Raw genomic sequence first — 15,758 nt, forward strand, 5'->3', positions numbered from 1 at the left:
CCTTCCGACCAAACGGTTTTGCTCCTCTGTTACATAAAAAGCCATTGGCACTTTGCCCAGTTCTAAAACAATGCAAGACGGAGGGAAGGCAGAGAAGGGGAGGGGGAGGAGAAATGCGACACAGCAGGCAGGGGAGGGGGCCGAGCGGCGATGAGGGTGTTAAGCAGCAGGGGCCTTTGAAGTGAAGCTAAGCTTCACTTCAAAGGTGTGGGAGGAGTGCTGCTGGGGAACAGATGGCGATTTGATGATGTGCACGCGCATTTTAGGTCAATGCGCTTGCGCATTGACCTAAAAGCGCACGGGCACAGCACCAAATCGCCAGTTGGGATACTAGTTGGGTAAAGTCTGTTTAAGTTGCTTTAGTCTCGCTTCTCTCAATGCGCATGCGCATTGATAGGTCACGAGACCTAAAAAGCCGAAATACCCTTTAACTCTGCCCAGCGCCAATGTCGATTTGGCTCCATATCAGAGTCAGGTACGTCGATGGTGTTGGCACTGCTGTGGGGCCTCAGCGAAGCCAGGTACGGCACCACTTGAACGAGGAAGGTCACAGCCTCACGACCAGAATCAATCCAGTTAAGAATCCAAATAGAGAAACTGGCACGGAGGGTAATGCTGCAGGTCGGAATCTGGTGGGGGCACCCGCCGAACCCGTAGGGGCCTGAAGGTGCTAAACAGGATTTAGCCAGCCCAAATATGAGGTGCATGGCCTCATAGAAATCCTTTAACTGGGCAGGGGTCGTTCCTGCTCCGGGATATTCAGGGAGGCATGAAGTGAACCCAGACTCCTGCTCACCAGCGTCTGCGTGGGAGCAGGGCCTAGACCTGTGGCGTTATTTCCACACCTCGTCCATAGACCTGGATCAACGCAGAAAAGTCAATTACTGCTTCAATTTGGTAGATTTCTTATGGGACTTACTTGGAGACTTCGAGTGTAATGATGAGTGCCAGGAACGGCTCCATGAACTGGCCCGGGACGTTCCACACGACTGGGACCTCGAGCATCACACAATCGACTGTCACCGGGCAACCAAGAGCTTCAGGGAATTTTCCCGAACCACCTTGGGATTTATGGTGCGCCAGCTAGGGCAGGCCTTAGAGTCATGGCCTGGCTCGAGGCAGCAGTTAAGCCAGGTGGGGGTCTGCCAGAGACATCTGCCTGCTACACTAACCACAGGGTTTAACTCCTTGGGTTTTTTAGGGGACATCCCTATTTGCACACTGGCTACAAAAGCAAAAGCTCAAAAAAGCTTGACAAAATGATGAAAAAATACTCCCAAAATGTTAGTAAAGGAAGTGAGTTCGGTGCTACCTTTGCAAAATCCCCAGGTCCTAACGCACAGTGGGAAGATAGATAAAGACAATAGAGTGATGGAGGCAGAAGTAAGCATGGGCGAATTTTGCGAATCTCGCGTTCGCGAATTTTGCGGATTTGCAAACTCGCAATCCGCAAAATCCGCGAATTCTCGCGAATTTTTTTTTTTTGTGTGTTTGCGCGGGTTTCTGCCAGTTCGCGAGGGTTTTGTACAATTTCGCAAACGCAAACTTACCTGTCGGGTCGCAAGTTTTGCGAACTTGTTGTTTCTACGTGTCCAGCCTGTTTGGGACACTCTTCTTCATCACTGCCACTCTCTGTCACCACTGCCACTCTCTGACTACTCATGCCACCCTCTGGCCCACCCATGCCACCCTCTGTTTCATCACAGCACCCTCTGGTTGTCCAGTCAGTGTACATTATTGTGGCAAAGCAAAGCACACCTTCCCTGCCTCAAGTGACCTGAATTAATTTGGGGCTGATTAATGTGTCACAGAATATTTTTTTAGCTGGCACCTGCTTCCTTAGTGCTTCCTGATTAGTGATCTTTTGCACTTGCTAAGTGCTTTCATTGTTGCAAAATTAGTTACAACACCTGCCCTGCCCCAACTGACAATAATGAATTAGGGGCTGATTAATGGATTTGAACTTCCAGCCTGGCTCCTGCTTGTCTCCCTTAGCTGTAATTCAGGACCTTTGTGGCATATGTGTAACTATTCTGAGGTTCAGAGCAGGGTCACATAATAGTTGCAACTGGCAACTGAACTCTGGAGGGGCCCCTCAGGAAGCACTACAGGAAATGGCTACTAATGATGAGCCTGAACTTTTGAACCTGGTAAGTAGTTTCAGTTTTGCTAAGATCATATTTCTGCAATTTAGCGCTTATTCGCGGGGCGCGAAGTTGTACTGGGAAGCCGCGAACTCACGCGAACAGTGCGAGCAAGCCATAAAATCCGCTGCTCGCGGATTTGCGGATTTTGCGGGAGATTCGCGAATCTCGCGGATTGCGAATTTACCGAAAATCCGCAAAATCCAAGAGCGAAACGGATTTTCCGCCCATGCTTAGGCAGAAGGCCAGGAGGAATAGACACTGGGAAAAAGATACGGAGACAGAAAACAAAGATATGTAAAGAAGGAGACTTGGGGGCAGGCACGGGATTAGGAAACAAGGACCAGAACAAGGAGACTGAGACAGGAAACACAGACACTGTACTATGTGACATACCGGTGGACAGGACATAGGAAAAGGGGACAGCCACAAAGAACAAGATTTACTAAGGCTTTACGCCTGCACAAAGGCATGGATGTAATTTACCATTCAGAGCAAACTGTTTTGCGATGGAATAGTGCCCTTTTTTCACTGCAATAAACGCTTTGGTCAAAATGGTGTTAGACAAAAGAATGTAAAATCCACCTGCCAGGCAATTACAATACCCACACTTAACGTGGCCACCCTATTCCAGCCTTCCAAACACTCCAATGGCTACCCATAGTCAGGTGCTTTGTTACCAGACACTCTGGATTGCTCCTCTGGTCTCAACTGTGGCATTAGATAATCCTTCGTTTAAAAAACAAAAATATAGAGAATAGATAACCGTGGTTTAGGCTGTCACCCTTACTGCCTATTTAGCCTAACAATAAATCACAGATCGGTGGAACCTCCTTATCTGTTCAGACAGCAAAACTATTGAATTCTCAATTAGCAAACATCAAAGATCACCTGGAATTGAGTAAGGAAGTAAACCACCGTCTTTTCCTCCACGGATGACTCCTGACGATAATCAGAATCAAATTCAGCCGCCCATGTAAAGATGGTAGCCACTTACAAACAACAAAGCCGTCTTTCACTCCTCACTCTACTCCTTTTAAAATGGAGAAGCAAGCTCACAGCAACAAATGGTCATCACACAACATTGAAACACTTCCTACACAGGCCCTACTAATTGCCCACACTTTTCAAACCTAGTACAACCTATAAAGTAGCGTGCTACCTGTCCATCAAGTGCTCCCTGGTGCCTCAAAGGGTATGAAGCACTATATAAATAAAACTAAAATACCGCTCAGGCCTGCCACCGATTTGAGTCAATAGTCTCAGACTTTACTGCTAACACCAAGTTCCTATGGTTACCTCACAAAGAGGTGTCTCCTGCTGCCAGCACCTTGCTACACACATCTCGGCAATCTTCTTTCACCATCCTCCTTACCAGTGTTTTTCAACACACAGATCCTGGAGAAATGCCCGCATTTAAGGCACTCCCAACATTACCATTTGCTAGTGGACTAGTGTTGATCACATTATGTGGTCTTTGCTACTGTGCCTTAGCATTTCAGTCTCTTGGGTGTTCCCTTTCTCTATGCATTGACATTCCCACAACACTTCCACCTCACTGGGATCACTGGAGTTCACCAGTATCAGGCTTCATTACCATGGCACAAAAGAGCCCATCCCTTTTCGCCCCAGAATTCTATTTTCTTCATATCATCATAAGGACTTTTTTTGTGGTTAATTAGAACCATTACCATACAGAAATCATACACAGTTCAATTAAAAAAATAAAAATACAAATAATTTGGAATAGCGAAAAATATAATATCAAGTGCAAAATGTAATATCAGGTGAACAGTCAGCTGCCACAAAAATCCATGCTTAATTCACATAGTACAGGTATTATTCTTATACAATAGGAGGCTGGTTGAGCAATGAACTCCTGCAAGTATTAGATGAGCACGGCGGCAGCTGAGGCTGCCTAGAATTTCTTTTGATTGACCAACATGAACTTTACAAAACCGGACTATATCCACACGTCACCGCAGTTGAAACATGATTTAACGGCTTCTTTGCAAGTTCTCACACCCAATGTAAGCAGGGGAGGTTTTAATAAAGGAATTCGGACTGTTTTTAGAGCTGGGCACATGCAGAGAAATGAGACAGTTCATTTGAATTAGCATTCCACAAAGTGCAAAAGTTGATAGTTTTAGCATTTTTCCATCTCTGCCCTGCCTGAACTCAAAAGGACCGAATCTCAATCTCCAGAAATATGTTTTGTAGCCTTTCTTACTGCAAAGGTTATGTATGATTGCAAATTTGGTTTTGTATATGAGCTCTAAACCAGATTAAACAATTCGTGTATTTTCAGCAAAAACAGGTTGTGTTTAAAGGATAGGAGTCTCACCTTTGGTTCAGGAAGCTTTTGAGGTGACCGTCGGGTAGACCGTCACTCCAAGTTGGCACTGTGCCAAGGTTGTCTTGGGAAGTTTTGGGTCATTGAACTCTTTGGATAACAAAGATTTTAAAGGGTTGTCTTAGGCACTTTTGCTCCGATTCCCAACTCCAAAGTAAGCCGGCCTCGCCTGCCAAGTGCTGATTTAGGAATCAGAATTATAGTCTTATCTGTTCTTGGCACGAAGAAGAGGATAGACAAAGTAGATCACAATAGGTTTACCCAGGATGACTACTTACCTTAAAGGCTTCATATCCGAAGGTCAGCCCTATAAGAAATATAGCGCTTGTTAACTAATACAATTGAGGAAAGGAAGTCTAATCGATAGACGACGTAATACAAATGAGAGCAACACTGATTTTGCTTTTAGGGTGGATTTATGGAGTTGGTGGCCACTTCTCTTGTGAAGCCAATTTCCAAGATATTTATAGCCTCTGCCCCTTGGGATCAAAGATCCCTTGAAAGTATTTGTTTCTTAGATACTTAATGAAAAAACTGCTGAAGCAATAAGTCTCCAGGGACGTCAACCAGCACTGGAGGCAAAAGCCAGTCTTGTCTACTAAAAAGGTATCATCAGCGTCTAGCTTTGGTGGACAATACGTGTTACTGAGAGCTATCCGAAGGTACCCGACATGCAGATTTAAAAGTGTGGGTGGCAATACACCACCCTGCTTTAGGCCTGGTAAGTATTTATTGGGTTAGTTATGCGATTTTCAATCCCTAATTTGACGTAAACCCAGGTACCATGATGCAGTCACTGTATCATTAAAGGTAGGACTCACAGTTCATCAGAACCTATCTTGTATCTCCATGTAATAAGGAAACCTAAGAATTGGGTTGTCCTGAGTATTTGTTTATATGGGGCCACATACTTCTTTGGCGACTCATTTTCTTTCAGGTAGAATACACAACTATGATGTGACCACATTTCAACCTTAACTTTGGAGGTAAGCAGTGTTAAAGCAAAAGGCCTTGAAGCTGTCTGGAGCACTGTGACCTTCGTTCAGCATAGTACGTAGTGACTGAAACACCAGCTAGCCTTTAGCCCTTATTGCAGTTCCGCATTATTACATCTTCTGCTAACATTGACGCTTTGATCTTAATACAGTAACCTCGAAATACATTTACTTCTCTTGCAATTTTTGTGTAGTGGTGGCTTCTTTGGCAATAAAACTGAAGGCAGGATCTACTCTGCGTCGCTCTGCTGTGTACATTAGTGCCTGGGTGCAAATGGTGAAGCAAAGACGCCATTTTGGATTCTCTCATTCAGTGTGGCCCCAAATATGTACCTTCCACACATGCCTAGTCAAAGGCAAGCACACCGTCTTTTGTTCATACATCGGCTTCTGGATGCTTCCCGAGTTTGCTCACTTCATCCTCTTAGCTTGTGCACAGATTTTGGTTGTTTCACACATGAGCTCCAACGCTACTTTAATTTACGCACTCGCCAGGAGCATCACAGAAAGCCTCAATTTTGCTGGTGCGCCCTTTCAACAACGAACTTCCAGCTGCTTCAGTGATGACAAGAGCTGGGGCTTCTCTGAGAGGCAGGATTGAAACGACCCCTCATTATCCAGTCTGTGTCCTAAGGTCATTATACCAAGGTCATTATAGCTTCAAACAATGGGCGGTAGCGAAACCATCGAAGTCTATTGGCAATAACAGAACGAGAGACTGTGGACGAGTCAAAACAACAAAATAAAAAAGTTCTTCAGGGTGGGGTCTTGAACTAACATTTTTCTTTTTTAGATATATTTGTTATTTGGAATCACCTCCTCTTTGTATGATGCTTACGCATTGTAAATCAGATTTCGAGAATTATACATAGATGAAGTGCGGAAGCGGCGAAAAGCAATTGGCTGTACACATGTTTAGCAACGATGAATAGTTAACTCGGACATTACCTGTAAAACAATGCATTTTAAACAGGCTTGCACAGTGGCTTAGTGATATGCCTTGTTGGTTTTCAAATTCTTTAAGAACTAAGCTAAAGATAAAATGCTCAATAATAAAAGTGAGAAATTATTTTATTTGTTTTGTAGTTGTCTCAAGTTTAAGAGACTGAAACCAGTTCTGTACTTGAAGAGATATTCTGCCGCTGGTAGTGCTGGCTTGAATCCACTGTTCTCTCTCGCTCATCTCATTCATGTGCGCTGAAGGAAAGGAGGACAGAAGAGCATTAGCAAGGGGACTTCACATCCATGGCAGTAGACAACAGCGACAAACAGAGGACACATTACGGCCATGACAGACACTTCAATCACGATGGATTATAGCAGAGCCCAATTTTACAGCAAGACCTAAGGAATGTTCTTGCGCAATAGCATATGTGCAACTTGTCCAAATGCGCCCAGAACCTTTACTGCATCACTGACAAAAGCACACCCCATTTGGGCCTCTTCTTTTATTTTCCTGAATAAAGAATACCTTCACTGAACTGTCTCTGTAGCTAGGTCCACCCAGGGGTCTCCAACCAGTAGCCACTGCAGCTCTCCAACTACCTCTGAGTAGCTCACATGTGTGCATCCCAGCTAATTCAATTAGAAAGCTTTTGCTTAGTTGAATTATTACACATATAAAAAATTAAAGTTATACAGCACTAATAATATTAGCGGCTCTCAATGCATTTCATTGAACATAAGGATCCCTCAGTTCAGAAGAGGTTGCAACAGCCTTTTTTGCTGGGAAACGAAACCAGCCTGAAAACTTCGATTGTAAACTCAATTCATTTTTGGATGTTCAGACAGATTTTTAAACATTTTGAGAATAAAATTTGCAGCTCCATAAACTATTTCATTGAAGGAAAAAGTTCATTTGTGAAATATGGGCCTGATGGCGGAGTGATGAAGCGCATCGAACAGAACCATTTGTTTGTGCATGACTTTTCTTCAACAGTAACTGGTCCACGTCCATTGACCATATGGTAATTACAATCTTAGACCAACACAAATGATATTTCCTCCAAGATAAAATGAGTATTGCTAATGTTTGTCTGTAAATAATTGTTTAAAAACAGTAAAAGAAAAAACATTTCAAAATCCTGGAGGAAAAGCAAACATATCTTATAGTACATCAAAACTGTACCTCAACCTCCTATATAGTGCCACACACCTGGATTTCATGCCTCCTGCCGGTAAAGTCGTGATACAGCTGTGGCGGGTTAAAGTCTGACAGATGGGTTGGAACGGGAAGTTTACCCAGAAAACCCCACTATGGCAGGGTACATACCTCTGCCCTGTGGCCGCCTTGATGGGGTACCAGGGATGGGATCTAGTAGGGATCTAGACCCTCAGCGATGTGATACGGGGTACTACACTGAAATCCTTCCAGCTATTTATAGGTGGAGTTTGATTTACATAAAACACAATTCTACAAATTCTTCCAACTTTGTCATGCACTCACTCCCCAGATTCACATGCTTGAGACCCTTGCAGAATTCCACCCATTCGAAGGCCTTCTACTAATGGGCGACCTTGGCCTTCACAAGATCCGACAAATATACCAGACCCTGACGACCCACACACTGACAACACTTGACAGGACGCGACTGGCATGGCAGGCCGACATTCCAGACTTGACAGACGACGACTGGGCTGAAGTTATCGCGAGCCCGCGGGGTGCGGCGGTTTCCACCGATACCGCTTGATATAGTTTAAGTACTGCACCGGGCTTACTATACACAGACTAGACTCTGGCGGATGGGAGTTCTCCAGTCCCCTACATGTTTGCGGTGTGACTAGGAGGAGGAGACATTCTTGCACACTGTATGGAGTTGCAGAGTTGCAACCCTTTTGGTGCAGAATTCGGTCCTGCCTCAATGAGGTGCTTTCGTGGGAGCTCCCGCTCGACCCGCGACTCTTTCTCTTACACAGCACAGACGACATTGGGGGTAATAATTACAAGCAACATTTACTGTTTCTGGCTCTCTCTATCGCCAAGAGAGACATCGCATAATTATGGAAAGCGACGTCTCCCGACCCTGGGCAAATGATAGACCGAACTGGATAGATGTATGGGGGCCGAAATAGCAGTATTTCTAGCTCGTGGCTGCCCTGCAAAACATTGGAAAATTTGGACTCGATGGGCGTCATATCGAGGAATCGAGCTTCCTCCGCCTACCACCCGCAGACCCCCGAGTGGTGCTCCATATTCCCAAATGCTCCTTGATCAGACTTTCCTACACCATCTGTTAATGAATCCCTATGCAAATATGTCATATATCATGGTCTTGAGATCGAGTGCTGTCTGCAGTTTGTTTAGTTGTACCACCTGCATGTTTGAAAATTTGTAGAAATACTGGTACTTTCGTGAGGTTAATACTTTTTCTCCTACAGGTCATTGTAGGGCTGTGTCCTGTCTTTTCAACAAATAAACCAATAAAATTTGTTGTTAAAAAAAAAACTGTACCTCAAATTCAGTACTACAAATCTTCATAAAGGTTGTGGGTAATTGTTTCAAATACCTTTCACTCAGGAAACGCCAAACAGAATAAAAAAAAGATTAACTGAGTGTCAGAATGTAAAGAAAAACGCTGGTCAAGTCTAATTTACTTTCCACAGGATTCAGTCATATTCCAGCTAAAATATCCATGTTACTGTGCTTCTACAGATAAGCTTGTAGGGGTGGAGAACAAAACAGCACAAGGGTTTGGGAGGGGGGGGGGGGGGAGTTGTGGGCCATGCTCCATAGAAAGAGCATACACAAGAAAAGGAAGGTAAGACATTAAGTAAAAAGCAAGTAAATTAGAGTGAAAATAAGGCCACCAAATGCTAAGGAATGTGAAGGCTTTAAGCCCACTATAAATTCACAATAGGTCTTTCTCAACCAAACATCTTGTGGTGCGTCGTGGACGAAACCCAGAAAAGGGAAACAATGGGCAGAAATCTCCCCAACCTTCTCCAGATGAGACAAGAGGAGTTTTTGCATGCACATTTATAATGGTTCATAAAAAACAAATGCACCATATTAGGTTTTATTGTTGTGTCTCACTCTGTTGCCCCATTGGCTCACCCTGGAGGACTTTGACACACATGACAGTGCTTCAGGCTAGCACTAGTGTAAACCTAACCCCCACCTGGCCACGGTTAGGAGCTAGGGCTACCCTCCTCTTGCCTCATACTGCAAAGGGATGGCTGGCATCTCTGACAGCTGCGCTCTGTGTTCTTCTTGCAAGTTGCAGAAGGGCTCCACGTAGAAACATGCCATAAACAATCCCCGTAAGTTCTGTTTCTCCTTACCAGCAGTTGTCATGACAGCGTTGACCCAGTCCTATTCAAACATGGTAAATACTGTCAACTACACAGCCAGGATGAGCACAGGACTACTTTGGAATTCAAGAGCCACAGCTCGGCTTTAAAAGATCGCCAATCTGGATCTTTACTATTTGGCAACTGATGGGGTTGCAGAAAAGTTCTTCTACATATATTATATTTCACCCAGTAATTTGAATAGGCAATACATTTTTGCTGGACAATGCAGATGTTGCATGCTTTTTCTTATGTCTCGCCTTCCTTATTTAGTTACTGATTCTCTAAATTTCATTTTAAATACTTGCTGGAGAATTACATTGGGTCACCAGTCCCCTAGGGTAGCATGGCACGAGCGGGTAGGCATCCGAAAGCTTATGTGTAAAGCGACCATACAGCACACGCAACCACTGAGTCAGAAACATGAGCACGCAATTAGGGACGCCACTCCAGTGAGCTTGTGTAAAAACTCAAGTTAACTTTATTAAGGTAGAGCAGGATCAGGGTATTAGGAATTCATCATAAGATTAGCTTCATAGCTCTCTTTTCAGGTACCTGTGTGTCAACACTTGGCATTAAACTTCAGTTGAATAAATATTAGATATTTCATAAATAATAAATATTGGATAAATACATTTTTAGTAAAACACAGGCCTGACCTATGCCTTGCTCCTGGTCAGCACCTGCATCAAATACATTAAGGAGTTATAACAGAAAGCATTTCAATAAATAACAGTAGGTTTCCACTTTCCTTAAATATGAAACATCACATCAGAGGAAACCTTAGCAGTGCATAACTCTTCTCCCATATTAGGAGTAAAACATCTCATAAATAAATAAATGATGAATCATAACTGACTATTGGTCAAAGGTATCATTCTCCTTACGCAGGGGAAAGACTTCCTGAAGAAGTCAATGTAAAACATTTCATTTAACCAGCATTACCCATTTCATCAGGTAATTATAAACCTTTCTTTTAACTAGGGTAAACTATCACAACACCTGAGGCTGGAATAGCAGTGCGTTATCCCTATTAATCAGGAATAAACCTCTCCTCAAATGGGAGTAACCATCTCCTTATATACCTAGAGGTCTTTGGGAACCATTGCATTAGGCAGGAGTATGCATGACATATGACCCAGGAACCATGTAATTATGTAGTATAAACATTTCCTGAGGTAGCAAACAGCATTCAGATAACAGTGCCTTAGACAGTAATATACATGTCATAAGAGTAAAGGCAGAACATTTCATTAGTCATAAACTAACCAGACAGTTAATTACCAGTTTCACTTGGGAGGAATAACCATTCCATTACCTAGAGCATTACTCAAAGCATATTTGAATGAACCTTTCATTAGGCAAACTACACATCGGTTGGTGCATGAATGAGCAGTAAATTGCTCCTATTAATCAGGGAACATTCCCATAAGGCAAGGGAAAAACATTCATCAACAATGCAGCCCAATTTAATAATTATCTCACTGCAGGAGTACAAGGTTCCTACTGCAGAGGACCCACAGTGACCTTCGTGGGCCCAGTCCCCATGCCTGAAGGGCTTCTGTAATTAATTAGGGCCAACAGGACCCAGTCACCAGTTCTCAGCAATTAATGAGGGCCAACGGGGCCCAGTGACATCTTCCCCCCCGGGGAGGGGCGAACACGGGGCCTTACCCGGCCTTCCGCCCTCCTCCCCTGGGGAATTACCTTTTTCTTCGGCCCTCCGGGGCCCTTGCGCAGGTTCTGGAGCCTCACGCGACCGGGCGCGGTGCAGGGAGCAGCCACAGAGCACCAGCGCCGGTCGCGAGGCAGTTCCGGCGTTGTGGGGCAAATCGGAGGGGGCTCTCATGCTTCCCGGCCCCCTCCGCGACGAGCCCTGGCTTCTCTCGGGTTCCTCAGGAGGTCTCCTCCACGTAGGTTTCCTCAGTGCAGTGCCGGCCGCCAATCACAGCGCGGCCGGCAGAGGCCAATGGTGGAGCGGCTTCCGGCAGGGGCGCGGCCTATGACGCGGCGACCCCATCACGTGAGAGGGGTAGGCTTGCTTCAGGCCTAACGCGGCCTTACTGGAATGCGCGGAGGCCTCCTCAGGCTTACAATACGGCGGCCCTCTCCTGGCACACAGGGGCCGCCGAGGGGGGTCACGATGACGGCGCTGGCTCCGCTGGAATCCCTCACTCTCCGGCTGAGCCGCGGCAGTGACAGCGGCCCCAGGTCACGCCGAGACACAGCGCCTTTTCTCCCTCACGCCTCCGGTTGCTGAGGCGGCCCTCTCCTGGCACTGGGGGCCGCCTGGGGGCAAAGCACGGCGTTTCACTAGGCGCTACAGGTAGGCGCTTGGCAAGGTTGCGATCAGTGGCGCTCTTCCACTACTTCCGATCGCTTCACCGGCACAGCTACATAAGAGCGCTTTTCAGGGGTCAGCATTGGAGCAATTAACAGCGCTTGGCAGGTTACTTCGCAGCGCTTTACCGGGTACAAGTCTCAGTTCAGAGCGCTTTTGAGGGGAGCAATTATCAGCGCTTTTCACAGGCAGGCAGTCTATAGCGCTTGTCAAGGGAACAACTACTTCCAGCACCTCAGCGCTCCTCACAGGGACAGCTGGACAGCGCTAGGTAGGCAGGGCAGGTAGCACAACCAGCTCAGTGAGCCAGCGCTTAGTAGATATCGCCTAGGCCATCAACAGATTGCCAGGCTACAGCGCCTGGACAGTTTCTTTTAAAAGCGCTACACTAGTAACTCAGCTAGGTGAAAGCCATTTCCAGTTTGAACAGGACAGTCCACATGTCAGTGGTAGGTTGCCAAAGAGGTCCCAGGTGGCGTCAGGAAGTGCAGGGAGCGACGCAGCGCCAATACCTGGGTAGTTCCTCAAAAGTCCTGTGGTGGCTTAGTTTCTTCTTGGCGTGATGTTTCTTGCGCCCTTAGTTTAGTTGCTTAGTTTTCTGGTTCCTTGAAGGGGGGATAAATTGGTGGCTGGTGTTCCAAGTTCTTCTCAGCCAATCCCTTCAAGTGGTCCCTGGGGGTTCCCTTCCGCGGGGTTAGGTCAGTGGGGGGGAACAGGATACCTCAACACTTGTAAAGCAGCACACTAGGCCCTGTCATTCCAGCATCATAAGACCCTGCCCTGACCCCCACTGCCTATCCTCCTGCGTAGGTACTTCCCCAGGTCTTCCCCTCAGCTTCTCTCCTCAGGAAAGTTTCCCTCCCTTTCCTTATATACTGCCAGTTGACAGTTGGTAGTGGCAGTTGGTGTCACCTCACCTCTCCCAGAAGGTTCCAGAGGCTTCCAGGAGGTTCCACCATTCTACCTGTGGACAGGCTGACAGGCTAAGATGGATACATTGCCTGAGGGTTCCAGCCAGCCCCTGGCTACTAGAATGCGCCCACTAAACCACGCTGCTGCAGCAGTGGTCTGTGGCGGCCATGTTAGGGGTAGGAAGTACCTGCATTTTAACACTAGTTTTAAACTACACAGGGCATTCTCCACCACCCAAGGCCTACACACTGTTGTTTCAATAGGGACATCCTAAATTAACAGGGGATAAAAAGCGAAAAATTTCTGGGGAAAGGGCCAAGTCTCACACATCTCCCCCCCAGCCAAAAGCCAGGGTAGACTGATCATTCCCTTGACGGGCTTCCCTGCTTGGGGCGGAAAAAGGTGGACGCAGGCCCAATACCACCATGACATCCTTGCTAATCCAACCACCCCACTGGTGTTCCTAGTGGGATGCGGCCAGGACAGACCTCCAATCCAGATGTCTCTGGCCCTTACTCTCTCTCAGAGTGGGGGGCAGTCGCCCCAGGCCCGTGGTACCTTTTTCCACTCTCCTCCTCAACCTAGGGTCTAAACCCTTAAGTTGAATTGGTGACAGGGGCGAGACTTACCTCTCCCTGCACCCCCTCCCAGGGTTCCGCACCCTCCCACCTGGAGTAGTACCCCTGAGAGTCACAACCGGGGGAACTCTGAATACAGAGATTCCTCCCGCCAGGTCAGGCAACCCCTGAACCTGGCCACCCAACCCAGGATCTTAACCCCGTGGCTGGACCGGTGCCAGAGGAGAGTCCTTCCTCCCTCTGCACCCCCTTCCAGGGTTCCGCACCCTCCCACCTGGATAGGTACCCCTGGAAGTCACAACCGGAGGAACTCTGAATACAGAGATTCCTCCCGCCAGGTCAGGCAACCCCTGAACCTGGCCACCCAACCCAGGATCTGCGCCCTGTGGCTGGACCGGTGCCAGAGGAGAGTCCTTCCTCCCTCTGCACCCCCTCCCAAGGTTCCGCACCCTCCCACCTGGAGTAGTACCCCTGAGAGTCACTCTGGTAGGGTCCTTAGTCACCGGTACCCCACCCTCCAGGTCAGGCAATTCCTGATCCTGAAACCCCAGTCCAGGTCCTACACTCTGTGACTGGTCTAAACTCCGAACCTCGGGAACGCTGCCACCATTAAGAGCACCTGGTACACATAATTCCAAGGCCTTCAGCTCTAACTCTTCTAGCTGAAGCCTGTGCACCAGCTTCCTCTCATCCATTGCAAGGCTCTCACTCTCCCTCTCATGCTCTATCATCTTAGACGACGCACACCCCCAGTTACTCTATTCCCTGCCCCAGAACATCCTCCCGGTAGCACATTGTCAGACACAACAATTTTGAGTAGGCCTGGGTCTTCTGGTGTGCCCGCCTCCCTGGGTGTGACCTGCCCCTCCTGTTCCCCATCCCCTCTCCCCTCTGGGTGGGCTCCTACCCGTGCCCCCAAAGTGGTACGGAGTTCCTTCTTCCCTCCGCCCAACAGGCACCCCATCCCCTGACAAAACTCCATTATGCCAGGTGGGGACTCAGATAAATCTGGGAAAAGATACCAGGATGTGGGTGACAGGATTAGGTCTAACAGATCTTGATACACTCTACAGGCTAGACAATGGAGGGGTCACTTACTTTGGCTTACACACAATAATTGTGCAGCCCAATTGCTGTGCACCCTGTCCCAATGGAGGGTGCTGCATGGTCACAAGTCCTGGATCCCACCGCTCGACACCAATATGTTGGAACTGGGGTCACCAGTCCCCTAGGGTAGCATGGCACGAGCGGGTAGGCATCCGAAAGCTTATGTGTAAAGCGACCATACAGCACACGCAACCACTGAGTCAGAAACATGAGCACGCAATTAGGGACGCCACTCCAGTGAGCTTGTGTAAAAACTCAAGTTAACTTTATTAAGGTAGAGCAGGATCAGGGTATTAGGAATTCATCATAAGATTAGCTTCATAGCTCTCTTTTCAGGTACCTGTGTGTCAACACTTGGCATTAAACTTCAGTTGAATAAATATTAGATATTTCATAAATAATAAATATTGGATAAATACATTTTTAGTAAAACACAGGCCTGACCTATGCCTTGCTCCTGGTCAGCACCTGCATCAAATACATTAAGGAGTTATAACAGAAAGCATTTCAATAAATAACAGTAGGTTTCCACTTTCCTTAAATATGAAACATCACATCAGAGGAAACCTTAGCTGTGCATGACTCTTCTCCCATATTAGGAGTAAAACATCTCATAAATAAATAAATGATGAATCATAACTGACTATTGGTCAAAGGTATCATTCTCCTTACGCAGGGGAAAGACTTCCTGAAGAAGTCAATGTAAAACATTTCATTTAACCAGCATTACCCATTTCATCAGGTAAGAATAAACCTTTCTTTTAACTAGGGTAAACTATCACAACACCTGAGGCTGGAATAGCAGTGCGTTATCCCTATTAATCAGGAATAAACCTCTCCTCAAATGGGAGTAACCATCTCCTTATATACCTAGAGGTCTTTGGGAACCATTGCATTAGGCAGGAGTATGCATGACATATGACCCAGGAACCATGTAATTATGTAGTATAAACATTTCCTGAGGTAGCAAACAGCATTCAGATAACAGTGCCTTAGACAGTAATATACATGTCATAAGAGTAAAGGCAGAACATTTCA

General features: G+C 46.5%; 1 protein-coding gene across 1 annotated transcript in view; it reads right to left on the bottom strand.

Moving 5' to 3' along the window:
* Positions 1-6,545: 6,545 nt before the first annotated feature.
* FAM185A (family with sequence similarity 185 member A) overlaps positions 6,546-15,758 on the bottom strand; it is a 128,039-nt gene continuing 118,826 nt past the window's right edge. The window contains exon 8 of the mRNA XM_086967352.1: positions 6,546-6,689. Coding sequence (XP_086823478.1) covers positions 6,559-6,689 — 131 coding nt within the window. The 3' untranslated portion in view covers positions 6,546-6,558. The remainder of the gene's footprint in view (positions 6,690-15,758) is intronic.

Source organism: Lissotriton vulgaris, chromosome 1_1, assembly GCF_964263255.1.
Source record: "Lissotriton vulgaris chromosome 1_1, aLisVul1.2, whole genome shotgun sequence".
NCBI classification, from domain to species: Eukaryota; Metazoa; Chordata; class Amphibia; order Caudata; family Salamandridae; genus Lissotriton; species Lissotriton vulgaris.